The sequence below is a fragment of the Macrosteles quadrilineatus genome, unplaced genomic scaffold (genome assembly GCF_028750875.1).
Source record: "Macrosteles quadrilineatus isolate MER2022 unplaced genomic scaffold, UCM_ALF_1.0 Scaffold_6__1_contigs__length_79288215, whole genome shotgun sequence".
NCBI classification, from domain to species: Eukaryota; Metazoa; Arthropoda; class Insecta; order Hemiptera; family Cicadellidae; genus Macrosteles; species Macrosteles quadrilineatus.
In genome coordinates, this window is record NW_026542599.1 from 28421315 (window position 1) to 28433446 (window position 12132).

Genomic DNA, 12132 nt, shown 5'->3' on the forward strand with positions numbered 1-12132 from the left:
ACTACTGGTCGGATCGGGCTGAAATTTGGCATGATGATAGCTCACATTCCTGATTAACATATAGGCATATTTTTATCCCAAAAAATCCTTCGGGGCTCCGCCCCAGTGGCTCTGGAGTTTCCCATGTTAACCTTATGAGAAATGGAATTAATGAATCTTAACAGCTGTTTCAATTAAACAAGTTGGTTATGTTCTATGATGTTCAATAGCATTAAAAGTTACAAGGATTACCAACAGGGTGCAGCACTAGCACTATTATTTCTTTTACATTTATGACAACAGCAAAAGGTGAGTGAGCGTAGCGAACGAACTTCAACCTGGAGGCGAGTGAGCGTAGCGAACGAGCTAACCTGAAGGCAAGTGAGCGTAGCGAACGAGCTAACCTGAAGGAAAGTGAGCGCAGCGAACGAGCTCCAACCTAAAGGTGAGTGAGCGTAGCGAACGAACTTCAAAAAGAACCGAAATTTCTTAAACCATGTCCTCACTCATAACTGCTATAAGCATTTGATACTTATATGCCAACCCCGTACGAAGGACGGGTACTCTGCTAGTACTATTATAAAGAAGAGGTGGTGTCTGTGTGTGTGTTTGTATGAGCTAATCTCAAAAACTACTGGTCGGATCGGGCTGAAATTTGGCATGATGATAGCTCACATTCCCGATTAACATATAGGCATATTTTTATCCCAAAAATCCTTCGGGGCTCCGCCCCAGTGGCTCTGGAGTTTCCCATGTTAACCTTATGAGAAATGGAATTAATGAATCTTAACAGCTGTTTCAATTAAACAAGTTGGTTCTGTTCTATGATGTTGAATAGCATTAAAAGTTACAAGGATTACCAACAGGGTGCAGCACTAGCACTATTATTTCTTTTACATTTATGACAACAGCAAAACCTGGAGGCGAGTGAGCGTAGCGAACGAGCTAACCTGAAGGCAAGTGAGCGTAGCGAACGAGCTAACCTGAAGGAAAGTGAGCGCAGCGAACGAGCTCCAACCTAAAGGTGAGTGAGCGTAGCGAACGAACTTCAAAAAGAACCGAAATTTCTTAAACCATGTCCTCACTCATAACTGCTATAAGCATTTGATACTTATATGCCAACCCCGTACGAAGGACGGGTACTCTGCTAGTATAGTCTAAAATAAATAACATAAAAAACAAAAAGAGACATATATTGTCTGATTCAATGGTTCACAAAGATGCTAAATGTAGGCCTATACACATCACACTTAAGTACTGATAGAGCCATAATTCTATAAGGGATTAATATGTGATAAAACTTTAATCCGCAGCAATTTATTTGCCTCAAAGACAAAATTGCTGTCTTTAGAAATGGTAGTCTTGCATTATACGAGTAATCTAAATTATTTGCGTTTGGGTTAAAACAATAAATTCCGTGCACAGCTACACGACCAAATATCACGTACCGTTAAATGTGAGAATTACTTATGTTTGTTGAATAAATCAACTAATTGTGTTAACCTACTTTGATAGATGCAAATGAAACACATAATTGTTGGCAGTATAGTGTTTTTTGTGTGAATAGTTGTAGCAAAATCAGTTGTTTGAGTCCTTTGGGGTTACGGAACACCTTTGGACACTTAAATAGTTCCCCTCTTCCAGGTGATGACACCAGTCTCACATGGTGAACGTCGTGTATAAACCACTCCACCCACATCAACGCTAACAAACAAATTCGCCTTACAGTACATAGACAGTTGATGTTTCCATTAATTTTTGATCAATTACTTCTAAACAGTATAATACTAAATACTATATCCAGATAATACTATACAAAGGTTCAGCACCTTTTGTCTTGTAAAAGTGTGTTTGTAAGGGAACTCTTCATCTGTCTAACTTTAACTATGTAAAAAGGGTAATACCATTCCTCATAGATACTACTCGGTAACATATTATTGAGTACAGATACCAGTCACTTCAGTGGACATATTACTGAAACAAATGTATCACACTTGGTTACATTACTATCAATTAATGCTATTTAACAAAGGACGGCGTTTGATGTTAACAAAACCATAATATGGACCGTCCCCTTGCAGATTGTACAATGCCACTGGCGTAAACACAAAGTTTAATCTTGCCACTTTTTCAGGTGATGTTTCTCCTGGTGGTGGCGGGCGTGCTCCTGTGTACCAGCGCCGGTGGATCTGAGCCGCACAGGAAGGTTAGCTGCGAGGAGGCGCGGCTCAAGTGCGCCTACAGGACGGGCTGCGGCATGGCGCTGCAGAACTACATGGTCGGCTGCAGCAGCGTGCTGAGGGACAGCGGTGCTCATTGTCCTGAGTCTTGTCAGCACGCGCTGATAGCTCTCACCTCCACTGACGAGGGCAAGGACCTCATGTCTGTAAGTAGTCCACATGAGGAAACTTGGGTAGATTATACTGGCCTATCTACATGAGCTTTTCTCTGCTACGCCATGAAACGACTAGTTAAAATCAGGAGTCATACAAATTTTGCAGTTCGTGCGTAAGTGCAAAATCAAGTGAATTTTTGGAATTTTTTTCTAAATTACGTTTTCTGTGGTTAGAGTTGTAACTTAGCACATTTTCTTTCCGACGATATTGAGGCGATTCCAAAAGTCACAACAGTTAGAAATTAAATTTTAATTAATTGTTAGCTAGTATTTTTTTTTACTGTCAAGAGTGTAATATTCGGTATAGATTTGTTCTATAGTTTCCAGTGTACCAAATACGATAAGAAATATACACATTGTGCTGCTGGCCGGGGATCCCAGAGTAGTTTGATTTCTCCTTCACGAAGTAACGAACCTTTCCTCCAATTGAAAATCCTTCGGTAAAGTGCGTTGAATTTAGTGACAAAATTTTCTAAGAAAGGGAGTGAAATTGAAGTTGAAATATCCTATAATTTTTACTAAGCTATACGATAAAACCTGTAGAAGTGTGCTGTTCAAAATTAGGATACTGAATGCGCTTCTTTTGCAACTATGTAGCTTTCTCCTAAATAGCTATAAATGTAAATCCCACCGTCCGATTATTTGAAAATTCTAGCAGAATGAAAATGGGTATAAAGTTGTAATCACTCATAGTTCGCTCCTCATATAGTGCCTTCTTGGTTTTACCTTCCCTTCTCATTCCTCGCCTTGTCAGTGACAGTGACAGTGAAGACCTAAGTAGGCCATTTCTAGTCACGTGATTGTCTGTAACGCCACCCACGCCCAGGTAGTGTAAGCTGCCCCGTCGTGTTCTGGTCTCTGGCCTGCTCCAATAGAGCTGTCCCGTCAGCTATAAAGCAGCTGTAACGTAATCCGACCCAATGGTAGAGACTGTCTAGAAAGGAAGAAAAATTGTAGGGACTATCTGGAAAGGGAGAAAAACAACTTGGTGCTAAAACTGCCATCTCTTACTATAAACTCTAATTTAAACCTTATCAATTTCGTTCAAAGTAATTTTGTTAGTTTGTACTAGTTACATTGTTATAAAAATTGAAAATGATGTGGCTCGACTTGTGTGTTTCAATAAACTTTGAGTTTAGTATGCAACAACTATAGTAAAATATCGTCAACAGTTTAGTTGACCATATTTTTGCATTAACCTAAATAAAAATGTAAGCGTTTCATTGTCTCATCATTGAAGAAAAATAAACTTGATTCCTCTACAGACCTCCTTCGACTAATACACTTCTCGGAAGTTATGTCAATAATAATTGCTGGTCTTTGGAACTTTAATGGTCATTTGACTTGGTAACATAAAACTTTCCGGAAGAGGATCGAATCATAATTTAATGTCTTCTGTCATTGATTAATTAATTATAGGTAATGAAAATACCCTTGGCTTTCACTTAGTCTATATTAATGGCACTTTCCAACACATCCTAACAGTGTAACCATGTTTCAGTGTGAGTGCACGGACGAGTTGTGTAAAGAGACCAAGGAGCGTGTGGAGGTGTGCAGACCTCATGTACTGAGAGCCACCAGGAACGAGTCCATCGTATCGTGCAGAGTTGCTGAGTGGATCTGTGGAGCTGACGGAGTTTGCAGCACGGCTCTGGACTACTACCATCGATACTGCCGCAGCATGTTTCTGGGCCGCAAGTGCTCCAACCGCTGCAAGAACAGCATCAGTATCCTCAGACGACAGGAAAAGGTAAGGTTCTGAATCTTCACAAACAATTAGATTGGAAATTTATATATAAAAAAATACAAGCAAATATATTGTTTATGAAGTATACATATTTCCTCTTATTAGATTTTCCATTGTGTACTCATATTATTGGATTACTGCTGATGAATAGGCTCATATACATAGGCTGCTAAAGGAAATTTATGAACATTTAAAGAAATTGAAAGTCTTTCTACCTAAGTAAAACATGTCTTCAAAACGAAGGCTCAGATCAACAAATTCCATACTTTTGAAAAGTTCTAACATTCACTGAAAGAATTGACCCTTTAACCTCCAGAACTCATTTTACATCCTAACTTCCCCTTTCACTCTCAAACCTCACCAATCGTAAGGAATTAATTCTCTAGATTTACAACCCCTAAATTGTTTCAGGCTGCCAAGCTGACGACCTGTGTGTGTGACGGAAGAGAGGAATATGACTGTGAACAGATCCATATTAACATGGCGAGGCTATGTTTCCACAAGGAGCCCGAGCCTCCGCCACCCCCGGTAGATGAGGAGCCTACTGCAGGGGTGGAAGAAGGAGGCAGTGGGGTCATGGTGCAACCTCGTTGGCTATTTGTGTGTATACTGATGTTGACCTGCCTGCTCGCCACATGACCAAGGTAGGTTTATGTTTATTGTTTAAGCTATTAGCAAATTTGTAACTCTATTGGAAACAAAGCGCAAATGAAAGAATTTCCATTGCTTCAGCAAAAAAAACCACACATCTTATAGGAGTAAGACACTTAGCAAATCTTGTGGAAGAACGTAAAAGTGTATTCTTATCTCATATCCGTCAGAGGAATTCTCTGTGAGTTTTTTGTTTTGGGCGTGCTCAGGGATGTAGCAACGAAAACAGAGACTACACGGTTCTCTTCAACTATTCAAGGGACCTCCTGTTTGTTTTCAAATTCTCTTGTGTGATCTTGTCCCAGTTCGACCAAATTCCCACAATATTTGCCGAATGTGCTACATAGAAGCAGGAGGAAAAACTTTGATATACTCTGTAAACATAAACTAGTCTTTCTCTTTTACTGACTGATGTACTTTTTGCCTTACTAGTGTCCAACACTTAGTCCATCCTTTTTTGTAATGGTTGCCAGTTTGATCCCGAGAAAAGCCAGTAGCTTTTTGAGAAATTTACAGTGTTACCCAGTTTTAAGCCCCATCGATGTACGTTTAATTTGGTTTCTTCTATTTTCTAAGAATACCTTCATTTTAAAATGAAACGAAACCATCCCAAACCAAGCTCTTAAGAAAAAATCCATTGGTCAGGATAAAATTGACAACTTCTAATTTTTGCACATATTCTGCAGGCCTGCTTCCTCATGTGAAAACAGCTTTAAGAACCAATGAAGCCTACCTCAGTCCGCAATCACATCGCAGTTCCGCAGCAGTTTCCGCAGTTCCGCAGTTACCATCCGCAGCATTAGTTCCTCTCACACAGCCTTAACTCAGTATTTATTGCATCACTTCTGACCTGTACAGTTGTCTATATGTATAGCCTATAAGTGTAAATATTTGTGAATAGTTTGTATCTTGTATATCTTCTCAATTATTGGACTGTTTATCTTGAAACCTTGAAACCTCTCAAAGAGGTCCGAGGACAATGTATAAATTTCAACACCAAAGAATAGTATATGTGGATTTGTAAACTTTTATATGGATTTTGCAAATCTAGAGCTATTTATTCTTTACTTTGTTATTTTTTACAAATGTAAATGTTTACGATGTGTTGGAAAATGTTTTTTGGAAAAATACAAAATGTACTTAACTTTTTAAGTAGAAATCTATTAGGCTTTCTAATCTTCAGTCTATGTTTTTCATAATCTAGCCTATTTGTCAAAATTATAAATTTTAAAAATCTGTGGAAGGGTAAGATGTTGAGAAAAAACATTCATTACCTACCTAGAGAAAATAAGATGAACCAGTTACAGATGCTTTACATATTGGTAATGAGTTTAGTTCTTGTTGTAGGCTACCGAAAGTTATTATTATGTAAGTCCATTCAGGATTCAAATTGATAGAATTTTAATCTCATATATTTTAATTAATTATGAAATATAGGCCTAAAAAGTTATCCTTAAATGGTTTAACGGTACAAATATAATATGTGTTCCTGCTCATTCTAACTATCTAACAAAATGATTTCACCAAAGAATATGTTACTTTTTTATCTTGATAATATTACAATAAGCTGATTATCTCAAACTAAAAATCAACTGTAAAATTTATAGTGAATATTTAAAACCAAGTTAAAATTGTGGTAGCTATTAATAGTTGATATAATCTTGAAGTAAATACCCAAACAAAAATTAATTCATGATCAATACAATTTTAAAACTATATTTATTTTATTGAAAGACATATTTTGGTTTTTTACTGCAGTTTTAATTTTTAATAATTTTTTATATTTTAAATTTGTTTTTCTTACTGAAAAACAATGTTGTTAATAAACATCACAAGCAGACTGTGAAATTTATGAGTAGATTTACACTGAATTGTTATAAATGGTATAACAACTTTGGATTACAAAATTTAAGTCTCATTATTGATAATGAGTATCTTATTGTTTGTCTCCAACTGATTTGTTAGTAAACTTATACTTTCTCTTCACTTTTTACAATTATTATTGGCAAGTAAGACAAATCTGCAACATAAATCTATGGAATTATCACATCAAATAAGTGTGAAATTTCGATGCTCAATGTAAATACAATGTATTTAAGAAGGTACGACATAGTGTACAATATTTATTTTTGTTAACTATTTTGTTTTAAACAAATTTTCTAGAGCCTGGAGCTGTTTTGTTATGTTATTTTCATTTGTATATTGTAGATTTTGTTACATCAATATAATTGTTTATGATTTCCTGGAGTAATGCAACATCATGATTCCGATTGGATTTTTAATAAAGACATTTTGTAGTAAAATTGTTTGGTATTTTCTGAGACCTGCTGGACTGCTGGTAGAAGACTAGATAGAGTGAGATGGAAAGTTTGTGTGTGTGTGTGTGAGAGAGAGAGAGAGAAAGGACAGCTGAGTCCAGACCACCCATGATCTCAAGATCCTGAGCCTACAAAATACATCTTATCATAAATACTATACTCATCAGCGTTTAATCTGCCACTTTGAACAGTTTTAAAACAGTTCTTAGTAATTTGTATGTACAAATGACTTAAGGCTTGAGTAGTTACAGTTAAACATATAAATATTATGCTTAACAAACTCATAATGGTAATTTGATTTAAGTTGATTCCTATAACCTTCTTAGCAAATTTCCCAGAGGAAATAAACTATTACTACGGGTCTCATGGTAAGATGTAGACCCAGGAACAATGTGCTTTTCTGTTTTGATATCACAGAGGCCAAAAACACTATCTGTTCAAATGCATATGCATATTGTATGAATAGAATAAATAAACCTAATATTATATACCGGTACTAGTAAACCCGTGCGGCTCAATGCGCCGCAAAAAAACATATGGATTTAGAAAACAAATTCATCGTGTTATACATTGACTCTTAAGTCGTTAAATACAGTAAAATACATTAATGAATGAAGCCTTAGAAGGAAAGCAGACCACCCATTTTCTAGCTGTATATGTCTTATATTTAGTAAATTGATAAGTTATCAAGCATTTTATAGTTATTTTAAGATTTCAAACACATTTAATAAAAGATTTTAATAAAACCAATATATAGCATATTTGAAGAACATAAAAATGTTTCTTGAAGAAACCCCTTTTAAAAATAATCACAAAAAATCTACTTTATGTAGGTACAAAAGAACTTCCTTGAATAACTTAGGCTACTAAGTTTTTATTCATGAAATCACCCGGTCAGAAATTTCCGCGATGAATATACATACACCATCAAAATGTGTAGCCCTACTTAAAGCAACATATAGTTGCCCATGACTGAAAACTGGTCTGGGTAAGAACAGTGCTAGGGTACTCTTTTAAGTGATTGCCCTTGTGCTTTATTGATTGTCATTGCAAATGACAAAGCTTATGGAAATTGGCATCTTCCCATTTTAAATGGTAAGTTTGTTTCAGACGAGCACATTTTTATCATCGGAATCAAAATATGTCCCTCTCACTTGTTCCAGTTAGGACTTTTCATCCTATTAAACTGTTAACCATTTTGTTCACTTTCGTTCCATTAATGAGGCCCGGTGTATAGATATTCTTCAACAATAAAACCACTGCCCCCTTGTTTAAGATCTGTGTCTTGGCAATCCACTGACCTCTATATTGTTTAAAAACTCTGTTGGGTATTCTAGATGGGCGTTTAAATTATCTGCAAGCAAACTATCAATGCTTTCGTACACCTTGGGCTCACCTGGCAATTTATGCAAGACTTTGTTGTTGATCAAATCACAGTAACTTTTTTTGGCGCTAAAATAGCGGTCTTTCATTTTACCATTTTGTATACTTTCAACGACGTTTGGGTGGATGAAATCAACAGGGCATCCAACTCTAAACAATCTTGCTGGCAAAATAGGGAATCCATCAGCTTCCCATCAGCTTTAGCCTATTTGAACTCTTTCATTTTCTGCTCGTGCACGTATTGCGTCATGAAGGTTCATATAGCTCTGCTCGAAGTTTTGACTGTTCCCTAAACCGAGACGTTCACCTTCAATTCTCGTAAAAATGTCAACTATATATTGAAGTGTAACCTTACCACAACAGCAAAATACTGAAGCCTAACAGATAGCCTGTGGGCCGCAAACTGCAGTTGTGTTAACAGTGTTCCTGCGTGTAGTTGCCCGATCAATCAGTGGCTATGGCTATTGGATCAAGACCTGAACAGTGTACAGCCAAATCTTCTGGGGTCCCATTTTTAGAATACACGACAAATAATTTATATATTTGTATAGCAACAAACTTGTAGTAGGGGATTTGTTTTGTTTTGATTTATAAATAAAATGTCTGGTAGATCAGCTGTTTCATGTCAAAATAATGAATGTCAAAGATTTGTGATTTTAAATATTACAGTACAGTTGTAAATCATGGTAGCTTATTCTCAACGAAATTTTACTATTCTCGGCATTAAAATAAAGTAGTATGATCCATTATGAGTACACTTTAATTTACCCAAAACATTATTAAACTTAATATACATTTACAGGCATAATACACACCAATTTCTTATGTAGTAGACTTTGACTATTTTAAACTAAAAACATATGTTTTTATAAATAAAAATTATCTCCCGTGTTATCCTTATGGAGAAAAAATTGGCTTTAAGGGACTCTGACGCCCTTACCAACGACTTTATAAAAAATCTACCATTGGGCACAACTACACGTTTTAACCTTTATTTTGAGACCTCAAACGTCAAAATCGGGCGAATAATAACGGAGGAGTTCGATTAACAAAAAAACGGCTTAGCCTATTATATATATAGATAGATAGATAGATAGATAGATATAGATATATAAATATATATTTAAAGTTCTTTTTACTTTTTATAGCTACTTTTTTATCCGATTGTTCTTATCTTTTTCTCTGTACGGTTTGTAATGAGGTATTTTAGATGATTCGTTGACTAAAATATGTTTACCTTTTTATTGTTAGCTCGCAAATAATGCCATGGCAACCAATTAACCCATAAGGCCCATGTTAAATTTCTAAAAGTTTAAATTCACATAGGGAAAAGCCCTGTGGTCCGATTTGTACCATTTCAGATTTATACCTTCCCATGGTAGGTTACTATGAGTATGACTGTGCTAAAGTTCTTGCAGATCGCTACAGCCGTCCAGGAGGAGTATTTGTAAAACAAAAGTAGGAGTGTAGTTAAGAGGTTCCCTTCGCTCCGCTCAATAATTGAAAACCAGATGTTAACTTTCACCAACTGTTTTGTAGGTTTAAATAATCACAACATTCTGTATTAGTAATGATTTGTAATAGTTCCACACTGTTTCCACAGAATGCAGCGCAGCAAACTATTTTACTTTTGGATAAGTCTTAATATATTAAGACGCAATCGCAGCACACCTATGCACTCAACAACGTTTAAATATAAAAAGTTATATATTTATACACCTAGTGAAAAAACAAAAAACATTGTTTATCCACTGACAATTAATTAATTAAGTAAAATAAATATTCTATTTTTGTTTTTGGTATACATTTCATAATTACAAGTTACCATTTAAAATAATAGTTGTTAAGCACAGCAATACACGCCTGGTAGCTGCATATACAGGGTGAATAAAAAGTCAAGACCCCCCCCCCCTTTAATATTTTTCCCATTAAATATACAGAGATATCCTTTTGGTGGTCGTGCAATCTTAGCAGGAAGTTTCATTTTATGATTTTGAAATTTTTAAGTGTCCCCCCAAAAGGGGGGATTTGGGGGGTAACTCAAGTATTTTAAATGTAAACCCCCTTCAAGTGACACCTCATTTTGAAGTGTTTATAAAAACTTAAAGAATGGTGAAAACTAGAGGTCGCTATCTCTTTTCTACCCAAAATGGTAGCCCTTCAAATGTTGTAGAAAATCAATGGTAAAATTGGTTCGTAATAGTTATATTGGCTACCATTTTGGTTAGAAAAGAGATAGCAACCTCTAGTTTTCACCATTCTTTAAGTTTTTGTAAACACTTCAAAACAAAGTATCAAAAAATGGGGGTTTACGTTTAAAATTTTTGAGTGTCCCCCCAAAAGGGGGATTTGGGGGGCACCTAAAATGTTTTCAATGTAAAACCCCATCAAGTGACACCTCATTTTGAAGAGGTTACAAAAACATAAAGAATGGTGAAAACCAGACTTCGCTATCTCTTCTCTATCCAAAATGGTAGCCAATATTACCATTACGAACCAATTTTACCATTGATTTTCTACAACATTTGACGGGCTACCATTTTGGAAAGAGAACAGATAGCGACCTCTAGTTTTCACCATTCTTTAAGTTTTTGTAAACACTTCAAAATGACGTGTCTTTTGAAGGGGCTTTACATTTACAATATTTGAGTTACCCCCCAAATCCCCCCTTTAGGGGGGACACTCAAAAAATTCAAAATCATAAAATGAAACTTCCTGCTAAGCTTGCGCGACCACCAAAAGGATATCTCTGTATATTTATACTTGGAAAAATATTAGAGGGGGGGGGGGTCTTGACTTTTTATTCACCCTGTATATGCTTGTGTGTGTAAGATAATTCCATTAGAAATAAAACTTAAGTAAAAATCGTTCGCTTTTTGTTAAATTCAGCATGAGAAGTAAAATGGGATATCTATCTGATCATGCTGGTTTGACAAGGTTTACACGCAGCATGATCAGATTTCTCATTTTTGACCCCCAAGACATCAAACTTTAAAATTTATTCCTAAACTATTTTGTAGGGATTAAAAAAAACTAATTTTACTATACTGTACTAAAGAATTCTATATTAAAGAAATGTACGGGTGGCATTTTAAGGAATTGTAATAAAGGAAATGTGATAAATGCTTGGAAAGAATTTTATATTTACAAGGAAAAAATGTAAAAAATATGCTCATTAATGAGCAAGTAAATCTTGACTCCAGTTGTACTTATAGAAACTTATTGGCCGGTACTTCCGGTAACCAATAGTAGGCCTATATACGGGATGCCATTTTGATTCTTGCCATTCTCTGATGATGATGGAAGTGTCCAATCAAAATCGATCACCACTTAACTTATCAACATTTATATGTATTTACCCTCTTGTGAGTCAACAGTATAAGTGTAAATATGTATTACTAGTGTTATTAGACGTATATATTTTAGATTTTTTAGGTATCTCTTACCAAACAACATACACAAATTAATAAATTAAAATAATGATCGCACATAAAGATCCACCGAGTAATAAAATAGCACACGGCCCAAGCAACGCACCTGTAGCCAATTTAAACTGAGTCATTGACCATTTGGTCGTGGACAAGTATCCGGTCCTATGTCATCAGCAGGCTTCACACACACTTTGTGCGTGCCAGTCATCACGTAAGTACTGTGATGAT

General features: G+C 35.7%; 1 protein-coding gene across 1 annotated transcript in view; it reads left to right on the plus strand.

The window, feature by feature from the left end:
- The window catches only part of LOC128997204 (growth arrest-specific protein 1-like), a 31753-nt gene extending 24698 nt beyond the window's left edge, over nucleotides 1–7055 (plus strand). The window contains exons 3-6 of the mRNA XM_054422808.1: nucleotides 2114–2365; nucleotides 3876–4124; nucleotides 4533–4765; nucleotides 5459–7055. Coding sequence (XP_054278783.1) covers nucleotides 2117–2365; nucleotides 3876–4124; nucleotides 4533–4760 — 726 coding nt within the window. The 5' untranslated portion in view covers nucleotides 2114–2116 and the 3' untranslated portion in view covers nucleotides 4761–4765; nucleotides 5459–7055. The remainder of the gene's footprint in view (nucleotides 1–2113; nucleotides 2366–3875; nucleotides 4125–4532; nucleotides 4766–5458) is intronic.
- The last annotated feature ends 5077 nt before the right edge of the window (nucleotides 7056–12132 follow it).